At 39.6% G+C, this 19,296-nt stretch overlaps 1 protein-coding gene across 1 annotated transcript in view; it reads left to right on the top strand.

Moving 5' to 3' along the window:
• Positions 1 to 13,943, top strand: part of LOC122544302 (RPA-related protein RADX-like) — a 41,476-nt gene extending 27,533 nt beyond the window's left edge. The window contains exons 13-15 of the mRNA XM_043683436.2: positions 1,023 to 1,337; positions 3,554 to 3,739; positions 6,072 to 13,943. Of these exons, the coding sequence (XP_043539371.2) occupies positions 1,023 to 1,337; positions 3,554 to 3,739; positions 6,072 to 6,202 (632 nt within the window). The 3' untranslated portion in view covers positions 6,203 to 13,943. The remainder of the gene's footprint in view (positions 1 to 1,022; positions 1,338 to 3,553; positions 3,740 to 6,071) is intronic.
• Positions 13,944 to 19,296: the final 5,353 nt, after the last annotated feature.

Here is a 19,296-nt window from a genome sequence, read left to right on the forward strand (position 1 = left end):
GTGATCAATATATTTCAGTAATAACTTTTCATGTTTATAGATAAAGATGTATATGCATTTCCAGATAGTAGATTAATCTGGGCTTGATACAGGGCGAGAAGGGAGAGTGGAGTAATGAGGTTAGTCAGGGATTGAATCAGGTTATGTAGAGAAAATCAGGGATTAGTGTGGGAATGATGATAAAGAACAATGGGGAAGGAGGAGAGCAGTATGATTAGTTTGGGATATACACAAGGCTACATGGAGACAGTGTGTCAATGGAATTAGTTTGGGGATTGATATAGGGTGTAGGAAAGGCAAGAGTCAACAGAATTAATTTGGGTATTGCTAAAAAGTTGTAAGGAGAGCAAGGCACTTGGATTATTTTTGCATTGGTATAAGGATTTGGGGAGATAAGGCAATGGGAATATTCAGGATTGATCTGCAAAGCAAAATATAGGATGGGCTGAATGGCCATCTCTTGAGCTTTAAATTTCTATGACTCTCTCTTGTGGATTCACACTATATCTAATGTTTAAGATAAGGTTTCCTCCCACAATCCAAAGGTGTGCAGGTCAGGTGAATTGGCCATGCTAAATTGCCCATAGTGTTAGGTGCATTAGTCAGGGGGAATGGGTCTGGGTGGGTTACTGTTCGGAAGGTCAGTGTGGACTTGTTGGGCCGAAGGGCCTGTTTCCATACTGTAAGAAATCTAATCTAATCTAATCTAAAAAAATCAATATAGCGTGGCTGGTTGAGATGTTAAATATCATTGCTGTCCAACTGTTCAAATTAAGGTATTATACAATTGAGTTGAAGAGCAGAGATTTTTCTTAGTCTCATTCCTAAAGCAATACCATTTAAAAGTAAATTCATAACCATCAATCTAATCAGTGCATGTGAATTGTACTCTGCACAAAATGGCTGCTGCATTCACTTACATAATAGTGGCAGTACTGTAAAAGTAAACTTTTGTATAAAGTAGATTTGGGTGTAAAGTTTGAAATGGTATGAATGCAGTACAGCATTTCTTTCTTTTGAAGCCCTCAACTTCATAAAAGCATGTGAGGAGTTCTACACAGACTCTGATGATGTGGAGGAGACTCCAAGTGCAATGAGCTTAGCCCAGCCCATCTTCTCTCGGATTGACTGCTCATCACAGCGAGAGCACATTGCCCATCGGGGAAACGTTTCCCAAATGGTAGCTCGTTGCTTCCACTTCAGAGACAAGTCCTTCCTCCTCAAAACCTTTGGTCTCCAGCCGTCCAATTTTTCTGGAATCCCAGCAGGTCAGACTGAGGATCTGGAACAATGTGAACCAGCATGTTGCTATGGATACTACACTGTGACCATTTTAGGTAAAGTGAGTTTGGTTAACAAGATCTGGAAGTTTTAACGTTTTGCTATTATCAGCACGTATTGGCAATTTGTGCAGGAGCTTCTGTATCTTAGGACTAGCCTGTACATAACAGTTTTTAATTGTTACGAGGCTTTTGGGAAAGCGTGGACAGAGGTTAGTTTGACATACAAATCTATAAGGGGAGTGTAACTGCTTTGAAATTGATACAGGGAGAATATGAGGACTGCAGATGCTAGAGATCAGAGTTGAAAAGTGTGGCACTGGAAAAGCAGAGCAGGTCCGATAGGAAAGTCTGTTATTTTGTTCAGTTTACTACCTTTGAATTTTGTGTTATCTGAAGTTATGCCCAAGGTCATCAAAATATTTCAGTAATAACTTTTCATCTTTATAGATAAAGATCTATATGCATTTCCGGAGAGTAGATTAGTCTGGGCTTGATACAGGGCTAGAAGGGGAGATCAATTCCACTCCAGGACATGCCAGATGGCCTCCTAATCAAGGACCGCAATTTCCCCTCCCACATGATCAACCATGCCCTCCAGAGTATCTCCTCCACTTCCTTCCCCTCTGCCCTTGAACCCCATCCTTCCAACTGCAAGAAGGATAGAACCGCGCCCCCCCCTCCCCCGTCCTCACCTTCCACCACACTAATCTCCAGATACAGTGCATCATCTCCTGCCATTTCTGTCACCTACAGTCAGACCCACCACCAGGGATATATTTCCCTCAACCTCCATCTGTGTTCCGTTCGTGGCTCCCTCGTTAGGTCCACATCCCCCACCAACCCACCCTCCACTCCCTGCACCTTCCCTTGCCACCGCAAGAGGTGTATAACCTGCACACACACCACCCCCCCTTTCCCTGTATCCAAGATCCCAAAGGATCCTTCCATATCTGGGAGAGATTTTCCTGCACATCCACCCACTTCACCTACTGTGTGCATTGCTCTCAATGTGGTCTCCTGTACATTGGGGATACAGGATGCCAACTCACGGAACATTTAGGGAACATCTCTGAGACACACACACCAAACAACCCCACTGCCCTGTGGCTGACAATTTCAACTCCCCCTCCCACTCTGCCAAGGACATGCAAGTCCTGGCCCCCTCCCCTGCCAAATCCTATCCACCTTACGCCTGGAGGAAGAACGCCTCACCTTCCACCTTGGGCCCCACCAACCAGATGGCATCAACGTCGATTTCACCATTTTCCTCTTCTCCCCTCCCCCACCTCATATCAGATCCAACTCGGCACCACCCTCTTGAACTGTCCTACCTGTCCATCTTCCTTCCCACCTATCTACTCCATCCTCCCCATTGACCTATCACTATCACCCCCCACCACCATCGACCTATTGCCTTCCCAGCTACCTCGCCCCCACCCGCATTCTCTGATTGATCTCTCAGTCCTCCTCCTCCCCCCCACCACCACATTCCTGATGAAGAGCTTATGCCCAAAACATTAGTTCTCCTGCTTCTTGGATGCTGCCTGGCTTGCTGTGCTTTTCCAGTCCCACACTCTTCGACATTGAAATTGATACACCTGTGGTGAGAGAATAGAGCAGTGGGATTAATTTGGGATTGTATTCTATACAGGGAGATATTGGGACAAAGAGAATTAGTATTGGATCCCTCTTACAAGGAGTTGATAAACACAGTGGGCCAAATGGCCATCTGTGGACTCTAGACCTGCTTGGTTCTAGTGCTGTAGATTGCAATTTTGGTCCCTTTTCTTTGTAAGGTGTTCTGTGTTACTGGAATATAATGTCTCTGATACTAATGCCCTTCTGAAGGCTTCTCCAAGAGTTGTTCATATGTGACCTATGCGTCAGCCCTTTTAAGATCTCCCAGGGATATGAACAGCAATCAGGTAAAAGTTACTTGTTTTCAAATCATTCCCATGAATGGAGGCTTTATTGGCATTGCTGCCATATATTGTCTATCCCCAGTTGCCTTAAGGTTGTTGTGTGGACCTTCTATTTGTCTGATCACATCTTTTTTGCCTTGTTTGAAATTTGCACCCCTAATGTTTGGTGGGAGGGATGGTTTTGATGGTGATCTAGAGCAGGAATTCTGTGTTCCTTAATCTAAGGGTGTAACCAATCAGCAGATGAGATTATTACAGCAAAGACTGGAAACACCCAGTCTTTGAGATAGGACAAAAGGGGAATATGAAACAGGAATCTTACTTGTTTTGTCCTCTCTCCCGTTCCAGGACTGAATGAAGAATTGTCTTTAGATGCCATCTTTCTCCCTATCGTTTCCAGGTTGGATCACCGAGCTATACATCCTGCCAAGCACAGCAACACTCTGATCTCCATTTTGGCTCATGGAGGGCTAGCATTTAGCCAGACCTGCCACACTGGCACAGATGGTGCAGATTGCTCAACACCTTCCCCTGGTAAATGTCTACTATCACCTTCTTTCTATTTTCCTGAATGTACTGACTGACTGAGTTCCAACTGCCTATTGATATCTCGACTCAGTCCCCACTCTTCATTTGTAAACTGAAACAGCATAGATTGTACAGCAGATAAACAAGCCATGCTAGCCATATAACCTTTGCTGATGGTTATGCTGCACTTATTTGTATTCCCATTCTTCTTCATCTCACCCTTCATTAGCACATCCTTCTGTTCCCTTATCCTTTGATGTTGAAGGCATGACATAATTTTTCCCAGCAGGCAGAGTGGTGCTGAATTCAAAGAGGCCCTATTTTGACTGTTACAAGAGCCTTCATTTTGCTATGTTGGAGTTTTGAATTAGACAACAGACAATAGGTGCAGGAGTAGGCCATTCGACCCAGCACCACCATCCATTATGGTCATGGCTGATCATCCACAATCAGTATCCTGTTACTACCTTATCTCCATAACCCTTGATTCCACATTGGAATATTTTGTAAACTTTCTTGGAGTGGATAAAATTTGTATAATTTATAATCTGAAATTCTTTCATTGGTCTGCTTTTCAAATTTTAGATGCAACTTTCAAGGAGTTTAAAACTCTGCTAAACTACAGTACAGGTGTAAGTTAGAAAAAAGCAGCTGGCCACGCAGTTTCAGTAGAACTCTTTGTTAATATTTCCCCAAGGACTATAGGTATGTCATTGTGGATTCTTCACTGAGTTATCATTATCTCAGTAAGGGATAAATTCAGTTAATCAGCTTAAAAAGACTTTTAAAGGGTTGTCTTTGATGTTAAGTCTAAATAGACATTTGCTGAGCTTTGAGAGGTCTGAATGGATATGTTTAAATGGTAGTTTACAAACTCAAATGTGTATGCTACATACCTGTATTAGATTGTTTAGATGTTGAATTTTTTTATTCATCACTGTATAGCTGTTGAGGCCTGCCAATGGCAACTACTGGAAAGTGGTTATGGAGGAGGCATGGTGGGGGTACGAGTTAGTCGTGGGATTAGTCAGAGCTAAGAGGCACCAAGATATCACCATTGTAACATGATAACATCCAACAATGCACTTAGATTATGAGCTCATATCTCTGGAGTCAACCTTGCACCTTCTGCTTGTGTGTGTTCTGTATCCTTTGCAAATTAGGAGTAGGCCATTGGCCTTGCACTGCCATTGATCAAATAATACTTGATCTGATTTTGCCTTTAGCTTCACTTTTTACTATTTCTATCCTTTGACTCAAACAAGCATCCATTTAACTCATGGTGGTACAAAGCACAGTGGTTATCACTGCTGCCTCACAGTGCCAGGGACCTGGTTTTGATTCCATTCTCAGGTGACTATCTGCGTGGGTTTCCACTGAGTGCTCCGGTTTCCTCCCACAGTCCAAAGATGTGCAGGTTAGGGGGAATCGGTCGTGCTAAATTGCCCATGATGTCCAGGGATACGCAGATGGATTAACTGTGCAAAATACAGAGAGGGTGGGGTAGGGGTGGACTTGATGGGCCAAATAACCTGCTTCCATGTTCTAGGGATTCTATGATTCACCCTTTAAAATATTCAATGATCCAGCTTTCATTGCGAGGAAGATAACAACAGACAATAAGCCTGTAAGACCATTTTCCTCACTTCTAACCTAAACGAGGCATTTGTTCTTAAAATGTCCCACAGTTTGTTTTTTGCCATAAAGGGAAAATGCTCCCATCAAGTCATGTTTTTGTTTCAATAAGATCACCTTTCATTCTTCTAAACTCTAATGAATAAATTTTGAAAACCAAGCAGTACAAAGAAGTGAAAATTGACGTGAGAGTTGTTATTTAGCCTACACATCACTGATTTGCTGTGGTTCTGTTCGCCGAGCTGGAAGTTTTTGTTGCAAACGTTTCGTCCCCTGTCTAGGTGACATCCTCAGTGCTTGGGAGCCTCCTGTGAAGCGCTTCTTTGATGTTTCCTCCGGCATTTATAGTGGCCTGTCCCTGCCGCTTCCGGTTGTCAGTTTCAGCTGTCCGCTGTAGTGGCCGGTATATTGGGTCCAGGTCGATGTGTGTGTCCACATCGACCTGGACCCAATATACCGGCCACTACAGCGGACAGCTGGAACTGACAACCGGAAGCAGCAGGGACAGGCCACTATAAAAGCCGGAGGAAACACCACAGAAGCGCTTCACAGGAGGCTCCCAAGCACTGAGAATGTCACCTAGACAGGGGACAAAACGTTTGTAACGAAAACTTCCAGCTCGGCGAACAGAACCACAGCAACGAGCACCCGAGCTACAAATCTTCTCACAAACCTTGAACATCACTGATTTGTTTATTGACAGGTGACATTCTCAGATCTGCAGCCGGTCTGGAGGAAATGCTGTTCATCTTTATCCTCGATATCTGCAATCAGGGAGGCACCAATGTTGAAGTCGTTCTCAATCGTGCCTATGTCCAGCACAGAGCTCTCTGAACCATTCAGGCTTTGTTGTTTCGTTTGAATCCCCCAACAATATTTGCTCAGACTGGATCAAATATGCAGTTCTGAGTTTACGTTGGAATTTTAGTTTTTTGTTTTTTTTGTACTTAAAAGAAAAAAGCTTTGTTCCTATGGAACTGTATCAATTTCTGTCATCTCTTGCCATTGCTGCGAGTTAAGACTCTATTGGTGAACAAAGACCTTTCTCTTAACCTCCCCCCTCAAAATGTATACTCAAATGTTTGATGGCAACCTTATTCATTACTAAAGGTATCCTGTACCTATCCCTCACTAACTCAGAGATGTTCATTCACCAGCAGTTCAGTGATGGAAAAGATTTTTCATAATTCCTCTGCCTGCGACCTGCTGCGTGAAGATTTATTTCTATGTATTGACATTCTGACTAAAGGCTCAGGTTTCATTCCTGTCAAATTCTGAGTTGGCTGATTTGAACCATTGACCCAGGTAAGGTCCAGCATCACAGTGGCATGGGGAAGATGGTAAGGAGAGAGCAAGAGAAAAATAATGTATCTTTTAAGCAAGTTGTTTATTATCAACATGCTGGGAATTCTTTTCGTAAATGCATGTTTGGTTTATATGTATTTACAGGACATGTTAAAACAACTCGGAGTGGGGGGGGGGGGGGGGAGGAAGAGAGAGAAATTGAAAAAAATTGTTAATACTAATTCAATTTTTAACAGGGCTGAGAGCAGAATGTTTAAGTGTCTTTTCCCCCTGTTGCCAGGGAATGCAATCATAAGCTTTTTATGTAAATTTGACATTACTTTTTCTATAAATATTGTCTCCAGCTGAGCAGTTAATTTTAAATTTATTGGAACATGCACCAACAGTCAGATAGCTTATAGAAAATAAGATGGTCAGAAAATAAATTATTAGGCTGAGAGCAACCTCTCAGACTGTGGAGTCTTTACTATGTGCACAATTTATATTGAGTGAGTAGCTAGTCCAAGGTTGGGTACTGTGTTATATTTGTAGGTGGTTTTCCTAATTCTTCTGTGATTTAAAGCAACTAATTTTACTGATCAAATTAGCAAACTGTCTTCTGGCACAGTATTTGCAGCATCTTAGTCCTTTCACCCTATTGACAGTATCTGGAATATACATTATCCAATGTGATTTGTTTTTATTTGTGTACAATATGAAAGGGTGTTTAATCAAACTATTTTGGTAAAGGATTATACCTAAGCTCTGCACTCTTCAGGTAATCTTTCATGTTTCATTTTAGATCGAGGAGGGAAGCAGGTTTGGGTGAAGCAGCTTTTTTAAAAAGTTATCTAGGATTGATCTACATGAACAGGAAGAGAAATGGGAATTGGTGCTGGGTGACTTCTGAGGCCCAAATGGGTGAGAAAGTCGTCAACTGGCACAAATTCTATTCGAAGCATTAACAAATGACATGGTGAAAGCATTGTGGTTGTTGGCACTTCTTGAGGACAAGCTATCAGGCGATGCTAATTAAGAAATAGCTAATAGTTGCTAATCAGCTGTCACACAGCAGGAGACTTCTAACTCATTTAAACTTAATAGTTACCCAGGAAAAAATAGATTAAAATCTACTCTAACTTGTGGTTAACTGTCAAGCTCTAGTTCATCCCAACATTTCCAGGCTTGACCCTTTGATACCGATCCATCTACTTACCCAACCTTTACCGTATTACACAATGAAAGCAAATATAGTGAAAAAGTCACAATGGGAGAGTTTGGGAAGCACTGTCCCCAAAAAAGTTGCAAAACCTTAAATGAGTTTTGAATTGCAATATTCAGTGCACTGAGAATTCAAAAGAACAGTAAGTCAAAAAAAAAGTCAGCAGTGTTAATGAAGTTCTTTAACTTTTATTTTTCACATTTGGAATTCAATGTAGAGCAAACAAACCAGGCCATTACGGTTTTATGATTCTTGCACAGCAGGAGTCTTCAAATTTACCATGTGCTCCTGCAATTTGCTGCAAGTGTCGAGCCATATTGGAGCAGCACACGCAATATTGGCAAAATAGTATTGGAACCTGCCAATATTTATGTGCTGCTAAAGTAGAGTCGACAGAATGCTCCATGATTCCCTTGTTCCAGCACTCTGGTTGTTGAATCTCTCCATCCAGGGAACTGACAGCATAAATTACAACTAATCCCACATCTAAGATACGCATTATAACAGATAATGTGAAACAAAAAGTTAAACTGAGCTATTAGTTAAAAATTATTATTTGTTCCTCACTTCTCAATTTTTGCTTGATTAGTGTTTCATTAGAGTTTACTGGGTCACTAGGGGAGAGAGGTGATTGAGTCCAGAATATTCAAAGTTTATTTAAAGCGATTATTTCAGGCAGGTCAGAACTGGCTTCAACCTACAGTATTCAGTTATGGATGGATACACAATAAATTGGTGATTATTAAGGATCAAAGGACATTATGTAACTATCACCAAAACAAAAGATTTCTTATAGCCTTTAAAAACCCCCATTGATGGTTAACAGTGAAGACTACAAAATTGCCATACAATTTGGCTATATCTTATACTTATAATTCAAGAGTTTTCCAATGCACATTTTAATATAAAAGTTTGTTTCTCAAAATCCCATGAAACTGGTCATTATTTAGAGGAACCTCAATTGTCTGGCATTCGATTATCCGAATGAAATACTCCCTGCCCACATACTTCGGATAATAGAGGTTCCTCTGTACTGCAAATCACGTCAGATTCAAGCTTCATCTTAGTTTTCTATTCTTTCCTTCAACCCCTGGTGAACCTCGCATTGTGCATTTTAGTGTTTCACCTGAAGAAACGTTTCAAACCACATTCACTGCACATACTGAGGTTCTACTGGAGTTGATCAAGGCACAGCATTTAGATAAAATGACTAGCAAAAATTATATAAAACAAATACAAATTCCAACAAATAGTTCCAGACACAGGGAAAAAGCCTGCTATCTATGGATATCTGTGCACGATATGGATACAAGTACCACTTTGGGATAAGCCTGTAAGTTTGATGCAGTGTAAACTAAAATAAGTAGAGTTCTATGTATACATATACCACTGCAGCTAGCACATTCCTCCAAGTGTAGTGTGCTGCATACGGTTTAAATAGAGTGGATATAAAGTTTAGTACATGTAGCACATTTGGATTTGCAAAAGGTACCACAACAAAGGTTATTATACAAGATAATTTCTTTATGGTATTTAAGGATGATATATTAGCCTGAACATTGGTGAACCAAAGGTAATTTTCAGGATAGCAAACTAACTAGAGTCAAGAGTCATATAGTACAAAAATGGACCCTTCGGTCCAATTCATCCATGCTGACCAACTTTGCCAAATACGTTGATTTGCTGGCATTTGGCCCATATCCCTCTGAATCTGTCCTATTCAGATACAACATTTAAAATATTTTGATAGGTACATGTATCTACCACTTCCTCTGGCAGCTGATTCTAAATATGAACCCCTCAGATCAGTGTTGTGCCACAATTATTTACGATTTTATTAATGGCTTTGAATAAGGGATCATCATTGTATTCTCAGCAAGTTTGGGTACATTAGAGGAGAATCAAAGAGCCTGCAAAGGGATACAGATAACTTACAGGGAAGTGATGGCTAATGGTCTTATCACTAGACTATTAATCCAGACCTGGGTTCAAATCTTGCAATGGCAGTTAATGAAATTTGAATTCAGTAAAGGTTTGGGATCAAGAGATCAACAATATCCATGAAAATCATTGTTAATTGTCAGGAAGAACCCATCTGGCCCATCTTTACCTAGTCTGGCCTACACATGACCTGAAGAAGGGTCACACCCAAAATGTCAACTTTTCCACCTCCTGATGCTGCAGGCTTGCTGTGTTCTTCCAGCCATGTACCTGTCTACGTTGGATTCCAGCATCTGCAGGTTTTTGTCTCTACGTATGACTCCAGCAATGTGGCTGACTCTTAACTGCCATCTGGGTAATTGGGTTATTAATAATACTGGACTAACATGTCAAAACCCACATACCATGACTGAATATATTTTTAAGAAGTAGACTTTTTAAAGTTGGGGGAAAAAAAACAATCAATAGATGGACGATGTCCACATTGGAAGAAAGAATAGAACAGGAGAATATTATTTGAGAGAAGCACTGCATTACAAAATGATCTGGAGTCCTTGAGTCATAAAATGTCAGCATTCAAATACAAGGAAATTAGGAAGGCAAATAGAATATTAATTTCTGTAAAGAGATTGAAGCAGAAAATTAGGGATGTCTTGCACATTGGTGACACCACAGCTTGAATGCTGCAGTGTTTTGGTCATATTACTTTTGGTGGCCCATATTTGTGTTGAAGGTGCACTAGACTGAATCCTGAGATGAAGGATTTATCTTAGGAGGAAGGGCTGAGTTAATTGAGCCTATACCAATTGGAGATAAGAACAAAAGATTATTTTATTAAAACAAGATTCTGAGCAGGTTTGAAAATAGGGGGTCTCCAATTTAAGACAGGTGAAAAGGAATTTCTTCTCTCATTGGGTCATTTGTCTTTAGAAATCACTTCTCCAGCCAGCAACAAAATCTTGTCGCTGAATATATCCATAGCAAAGTTGGACAGATGTTTATGTGACAAGGAAATCAATGGGAAACAGACAAGAAAGTAGATTCAGGGTCTTAATCAGATTACCTAAGATCTTACTGAATAGCAGAGCTTGAGAATCTAAATAGGCAATTCGAGCTCCTATTTCAAATGTTATGAAGAACTATGTTTTTACATAGATATGCAAGTTAAAATTATTGTTCACATAATTCCATCCATCCTGTGGGATGGATCTTCAATTGCTTCATCAAGGACTTGCCCTTGCATATAGTGAGAAGTGGGTTGTTCACTGATGATTTGAAAGTGTTTGGTATCATCTGTAATGACTCAGGTACTGAAGCAATCCAAAAATGCCCACAAAGGTGTGGTAAACACCATCGCCAAGAGAATCTAACTATTGGCCCTTGATGTTCAACAGTATTACCAATGAACTTCCCATCATCAACATCCTAAAGATTACGGTTGGCCAGAAACTGAACTGGACCAGCCACTTAAAAATTCTGGCTCCAAAGAGCAGGTCAGAGGCTAGAAATTCTGAAGTAATTCACCTCTCAACTCACCAAAGAATATCTGCCCACAAGGTACAAATCAGAAATGTGATGAAATATTCTCCACTTGCCTGATGAGTGCAGCTCCCAAGCATAACACCAACCAGGAGTAATCCACTGAATTGGCATCATATCCACAAACCTTCACCAGTGAGGCACCATTCCACAAGATGCAGTGCAAAAGTTTACCAAGGCTACATAGAAAGCACTTTGAAAACCCAAGACCACCACCACCCAGAAAAACAAGGGCAGCACATACATGGAAATACCGCTACTTGCAATTTCCCCTTCAAACCCCACACCACCCTGACTTGAAAAGATACTGCCATTCTTTCAATTACTGAATCAAAATCCTGGAACTCTCTTTTAACAGCACTGTTGACTTTAGCAGTCAAGGCGAAGCTCACCACCATCTTCTTAAGGGCAATGAGGCAGTGAATCCCGCATCCCATGAATGAAGAAAAACATTCAAGACTGAGGAGGAGGAGGAATGTCTTCTCAGAGCATTGAGAGTCTTTGTAACTCCTTGCCACAGAGACTTGGAGAGGATTAGGTCCTTATGTATACTTAAGCATTAGGATACACAAATTCTTGATCATTAGGGGAAAATAAATGGTTCAATGGAAAAGACAGCAAAGTGGACATGAAGAATGTTGGATCAACCATGATCCTGTTCAATGGCAGAGCAGGTTCTAAGGCCAAAAAAGCCTATCCTGTTCCTATTTCTTATGGTCTAAGACTGGATAAAAATCTTCATCCTGAAGTGTATTGTTGCAGATATGCGTTCCTCAGTGGGATGCAGCGTAATAAACAAGGAGGAACAAACCTTTTCCAGAAGGCTTACTATCAGTGACTGTGTCCATCAGCACTGATTGCTAATACTAATCCACCCCAATTCTGCTGCTTGATTTGCAATGTTAATTTTTACTCCTATCAAAATTTAGACATTTTGTATTATAGTTGTAAATGAAATGGTACACTGAATTCTATGCAAATAAACACATTCACAAAGTTAGCTTGATTCTGGACATTCTCAAGACACTGTTTACACATCAAATCTAGGTTTTCCGTTCTACTGCAGAGAAGTTGAAATATACCACAATTGTGAAATAGAAATAGTTTTTATTTTCATAGAGGGAGGAATGAACAGCACCTGCCTTCTGAAGCAATTAATAGTTGGGTGCTAACAATATAATTTGGGAAACACTTTCACAATAGTCTGTTTCTTTTAGAGTGTTAAGAGTACCCCTGTATTGTGTTTCTGGAAATAATTCATAAAACCTGATGCAGGCTTTTAAAGCAATACAATATTGATTTAAAAACACAGAATTTTTGCTGAATTATAGTGATCTAACAACTCTGAAAAGATACCAAATTCAGAAGCAGGATCAAGGTACTGTCACTTGCATGGCCACACAGAAAAGGAAGAAACATTAAATCATAAGCATTACATATGGGATTTGAAAATCTATCAATTGTGTAATTCAGAAATGATAATCTACAGTTAGGAGATTCCAAGAAAGAAAACTAAAAATTGATCCAATAATCTTTATGTGGGGACTATTAAATTCCTGGAAGTTGCATATTTACAACCAAAGAAAAATAACAAGGTGGTCAGAGGAGTTACTAATCATTTTTTTTAAAATTCACTCAGAGGATGTCAGGCCATTATTTATCACCCAAACATAAATGCCATCATGAACCTTTCTGAATACAATTGAGTGGTTTGCTAGGCTATTTCAGTTAAAAGTCACTGTCATTGCTCTGGAGTTACATGCAGGCCAGACCAGATAAGGATGGCAGATTACCTTAAAAAGAATTACCGAACTGGGTAGGTACAAGTCACAAAGATTAATTTTATTTTGGTCCAGTTCGTTATATTTAATTAATTGAAGAGTTCTCCTGCTGTTTGCTTCTGGATACATAGTGAAGGTCACTAGATTTATGTACGAGTCTTGTACCTAATATAGTTCATACAACAGCGATGAAACAACAGATGTAGAGAGGAAAGGATCTAAAGCAGATGTGGAATCACAATGTACATCTAATCACAAACTGGGCATAGTACAGCCAGAATCAATTTTGGTGAAACCTGTCTAAATCTCTGGAGGCATTTACTCGGCTATGATTAGGTTATGTGTGTGTGGTGTGGTTGGGGAGGGGGGCAAGAACCATTTATAAGGAGTAAACTATTTCAATTGCATACAAACCCCCAAAATACTGAAGACAGCCCTTTTATCCCACTCTTACCCAGACTTCCCTGAACTCTCCATAACAGCACAAAATGATTTGGATATTCAGTACATGCAAACCATGGTGTGCTGCTGTGGTGAATACAGGTATTTTGGGATGAAGGGTATGTGGAGATTGAGAGAAGCCAGCAATTTCCTTTAGCACATCGCTCTGAAACAAATAGTGAAAATAACATTTAGCGACAGATAAGGCATCATCCACAATTATTTGTCTCCCTGTAGAACCAGCCAGTCTTTGCCACAAAACCTTTTCATTCTACATACAGTACCATGTTGCAAAAGTCTGATTCATTGTCTAATTCCAAAACTAAGTTATATTGTAAAATACAGTTTTAACTCTAGAAAAATTGGGGTATCTGGAGAAACTGGGAAAAACAAGTGCAACTCAAGCAAACTTGGAGTTAATTACAATCAAAAGGCAAGCTTTATTTCTCTTCAAAGTCAGATTAACATGAAAGTCATAAACAATAGGGGGTCTTCACTCAAGATCTACCCTTCCTTCAGTAAAAGGTTTTGAACATATACACAGTTTACATATGGAAGAACTTTGTAAACGTGGGAGTTTACGGACCAAAGAAGTCTGGAGAAAGAGTCATTAAACGCTATTGGCAATATTAATCATTCATATGGGTTGAAGAATCTAACAGTAGCACTGAAGTAATTTGTTTACATTTTGTATTTGAGAAAATCCAAAAGATTGCCTTAGGCCTGGGCTTTTTATTTAAAATGGGAGATTGCTAACAGGAACAAGTAATTCAGTTAGAAAGACAGTTGCAGTTTTGGTTTGGAGTGCTGTTCAGATTTGGGAGAGCCAAAGGAAATAATCTGCGTCAAGACTACATTTTGAGCAAAGAAAATACTAACTTTATCACTTAATAAGCAGAATGAGTGAGGCTCACATTCAGTCTGGAATTCATAGGAGAGAAAACACTGGAAAATTGACTAGCTTGAAACTTGAGGAAGAAACCACCCCATGAAGTTTACTGCTCCTTCCAGCAGAAGCCAGTTTGGTTGAAACCAGTCAGCTTGATCAATTTCGAACAGGCAGACATATTATCTGCTCAGAACGGAGATACAGCTCTGGAATCAACAGCTCTCCAGAAGCTGAGGAACACAGAGGAAGTTCCTGACATTTAAGTTATTAATAGGACTTTGAAGCCTATCCTTCACTAGACTCTAGAACTAGAGTTTACAGTCATGAAGTCTTTCAAGAAAATGACATCTCTTACCCAAAAGCATATGAAAGAATTCCAATGAAATTTCATAACTGAGAAAAGTTAGAATATTTAGGAGAATTAAAAATAAATCCAGAGGGCTGCAGCTAACCTTGTATATTGATCCCTAAAGCAGAGAATGAGCACAAGATTCTTGTGCAAAGAAACTCACGGTGGAAAAGATAGAACTTTGTTTTAGTCTTTATGGCTACAGTGTAAAGATAGTGCTGCTTGTTTAATTTTCCTTTATATAAAATAAAATTTATTTTGTTTAAAAAAATTATATCACTATTTCACCTTTTTAAATAGAGTGCTCAAATTTCTCTTTAAACGTGTACAGTCATAACTCCTTTTACAGAGCCAAAAGGTGGACTGACCAGAAATAAAGACACATTTTTCACATTGAATCTATCCATAATCTTTACTCCTCCTTTCTCCAAAGGTAAGGTGTTTTATTTTTGAAGGAATAAGAAAAGAAATCACATCATATTTATACAAATATCTAAAAATCTAGAATGGAATGCATCTCCATTTGTAATTTTATGTTTTTAAAATTACAGCACAGACTTTAATCCATTAATATTGCACTATGTACAGCAGTTTCCAAAATATTTGCCAGGTGACTTTACCAATGAAGGCATGCCCGTACTGGGTTTCTTGTGTAGTTTTCAGTAGACACTCCCTATAAGGCCATAAGATGTAAGTGCAGAATTAGGCCATTTGGCCCACTGCGTCGGCTGTGCCATTTGATCAAAGTTGATATGATTATCAACCCCATTCTCCTGCCTTCTCCCTGTAACCCTTGATCCCCTCACCAGACAAGAACTTCTGTTTTAAAGTCACTCAATGACTTTGCCATAAAGGGCTGTGGAGGCTGCATGTTACACATATTCACCATCCTCTAGCTGAAGAAAATTCCTCATCTCAGTTCTAAAGGATTCTCCCTTCACTTCAGAGCTGTACCCTTGGGTCCTGGTCTCTCCTACTTATGGAAACATCTTCTCCATGTCCAATCTACCCAGGTGCCTCAGCACTTTCTAAGTTTCAATTAGGATTCCCCCTAATCCTCCTAAACTTCAAGTACAGAGTCTTCAACACCTCATATGACACCGCTTCATCCTGAGCATCATTCTCGAGAACCTCCTCTGGACCCCCACCAAAGCCAGCACACCCTTCCTTAGAAATGGGACCCAACCTGCTCACATTATTCCAAATGCAGTCTGACGAGAGCCTTACACAGTCTCAGCAGTACATTCCTGCTTTTGTATTCTAGCCCTCTTGAAATGAATACTAACACTGCATTTTCCTTCGCAATTGCTAACTGAACCTGCATGTAAACCTTGAGAATTCTGAACTAGGACTCCTGAAGCACTCCTTTGTGCTTCAGATTTCCGAGGGCTATCCCAATTTAGAAAACGGTCTATGCCTCTATTCTTCCTAGCAAGTGCATAACCTCACACTTTCCTACAGTGTATTCCACTGCAACGTCCTTGCCCACTCTCCCAGCCTGTCCAAATTCTTCTGCAGCCTCCCGGTTATTCAATACTACCTGTCCCTCCACCTATGTTTGTGCCCAATTCGTTTTGACTGCTCACGGTGAAATCAACAAAGAAGGTAACAGGTCATAAAAGGTCGATCATTTTTTATTTAACATACTGCTCGATATTTTCTGATCCTCCATTCACTGCTCAGACAGTTTTGGGAAGTCAACCCAGTTGAAATTTATTTTCTGTATCTTGCTGACAACCAAAAGTAGTCAACAGAATGTCATTAGGAATGCAGCATTCCCAATTTACTTGGAGCTATTGAAAAGATCCCACCAAAACAAAACTACAGCTCCCCCTTTTCCAAACGTGGTTTCATTAGGCAAATGCTCATAATACCATCATTGAAATCAGGGGCTCACTGCGTTCATAAATCGGAGACCCTAAACCATTTTCCATTCACCACACCGAGTAGCAGATATCCCAAGAGTTTATCTTTGAGTTAGCTACAGGTTGGTATTGTGGCACAATACTTACCTTTCCAACAAAACAAATCACTAGTGATAATCTGCACACTTCACAAGCTACAGCATTGGAGCGGAGGACACATTACTCTGTAAAGCAAGATGCCAGAAATAATTAATAAACAGAAAATGTAAAACATTCAGCACATATGTTGTAGAAACATCAAAACAGAGAACTTCTCATTTAATTCGAAATAAAACAGAAAATGCTGGAGAAATTCAGTATGTCTGCTAGCATCTGTGAAGAGACACAGAGTTAATGTTGGGCTCTATCCACTTTGATAACTCTTCATACCTTTACCAAAATGACATTTTAAATTTGAATAAATGAAGAACAGTTAAAAGATTCTGCTGTATGACTCCCATTGGCAAAAAGCTGTATGAAGTGAGATATATTTTCTATCACATGGCTCTACTTTAGTTTTCAGAGTGAAGCCCGACAGAATTCGCACACTGAATAGCAACAGAGATTAATCAGCAACAAGTTTAATTGTTTTTGTGCAACAGCTATCAAGATGTGAATGTGTAGCAAAAAAATCTTTCAGCCTTCTAACCCATATTTCCATGCTCAATGAGACTGGTAAATACCTGAACCTCAATGTTAAGTCACATGGATGTGTTATAGGATGACACAGAACAGATTGCTAAAATAATCAGTCATCCATTTTAAGTAGGATTGCACAAAACAGCAACATTGAATGTTTAAACAACCCTCAAAAACTGCCCTATTATACATTTAAACAAAATTACTTTTAAAAAATTATACAAAGAGTGCAAAATAAAACATTCGTAGAAGATCTGAAACAACCTCAAACATTGAATAGGAAGAGAGAGCACTATATTTCCATATCAAACTAAAACCTGAAGGCATCAAATAATAGGCCAATACCTATTCCATTGATTAAAATAACCACACAACAGAATGCCAAGTATAAAGTTTTAGAATAATGTAGCCTAATTTTTTTTTCTCTTTCCTTAATTCCAGGTTATAAAATTTACATCGCACATGCTCCCTCAATACATAGCCTCAAGGAGCTTTCCCAACAAAGGGTAAAAACAATGATTGCAGATGCTGGAAACTAGATTCTGGATTAGAGTGGTGATGGAAAAGGCAGCATCCGAAGTTCTTTTCCAGCACCACTCTAATCCACTTTCCCAACAATACCAACTGGCCAGGAGTCATACCTTGCAATCAAAGGCATACATGCCTCAGAACCTTATTTCACCTTTTGGAGGCTTTCCTACTTGCAATAAAATGTTTGAGAAACTACTGTTAAGCCATTCTGTTTCTTTATTCCATTGTGGAATACACTGTTTAGGATATATTCAGTATTATTTTTTCCCAAAAATGCCCTAATTAATATAAATCTATATTAAGCCACATTTGCCTCATGTCATATCATTCCATTGTCCTCTTGCTTTCCCCTAATTTGATGTTCCTCTAGAGCAACCATGGGAGAAGAACAAAATCATTGTTTGAGAGAATTCTTAAGCAAGCCAAGGAATCAGCTGAATGACTATTCCTGAAAGCAAGTCCCCAATGGTTACACTTAAAAATATTTCTTCAATGCCAATGTTAGCCAAAACTAATCAATAATCTTTTACAATATATTAGTGACCAAACAAGATTATTTTGTTTGGAGGAAATATGACAACAGAAACAAGAGAGAGACTTGAGATCATATCAAGGATGACAAAAAGCTGAGAGAGAGATCACAGTGATTCCACTTTTGGGAAATAGCATTCCTGTACTGCTGAATCTCTGCTCCTGTATACCTTTAAAATTTTCACCATTTACGGCATAGCATTTAGTTCCATCTCTTAACTGCACGAGAATTGAACAAATGAGGAAACATCTAATCAATCTTTATTTGTTCACCTTGAAGTTAACCCAAGTAGCAATGACGATTTGGTTGAAAACCTGACAACTTCAAATCAAGTTAAACAAGCAATGCTTAAGTACTTTAAACAGAAGAACATAAAACTTTGCAGATGGCCTTGAGAGGAATCCTTCATAGATTTTCTCTGGTAGACAATACAAAAGTACAAATGATCTCTAACTTTCCTCATAGTTACTGCTAGAGTTGAGAGCGTGATGCTGGAAAAGTATAACAGGTCAGGTAGCATCCAAGAAGCAGGAGAATCAACATTTCAGGCATAGGCCCTTCATCAGGAAAGATCCTGCTTCTGCTCCTCGGATGCTGCCTGACCGACTGTGCTTTTCCAGCACCACACTCTTGACTCTGATCTCCAGCATCTGCAGTCCTCACTTTCTCCACCATAGTTACTGCTAAAGACTAGCATGAGGAAATAGGTTATGTGACTCAATGAACAAAGCTCTATTCAGCGAGAAGTTGCCGAAAATATTGCTCCCAACATAGTTCAGCTATTGGGATCATCTACTGTTATCTGCATTAGAAATGTATACCCTTTCAGTTGAAAAAAATACAGTGGCAAATAACAAGAAAATTATCTAAGTGACT

Source organism: Chiloscyllium plagiosum, unplaced genomic scaffold, assembly GCF_037043375.1.
Source record: "Chiloscyllium plagiosum isolate Xiang-an unplaced genomic scaffold, Cpla_swu_hap1 HiC_scaffold_44, whole genome shotgun sequence".
Lineage (NCBI taxonomy): Eukaryota > Metazoa > Chordata > Chondrichthyes > Orectolobiformes > Hemiscylliidae > Chiloscyllium > Chiloscyllium plagiosum.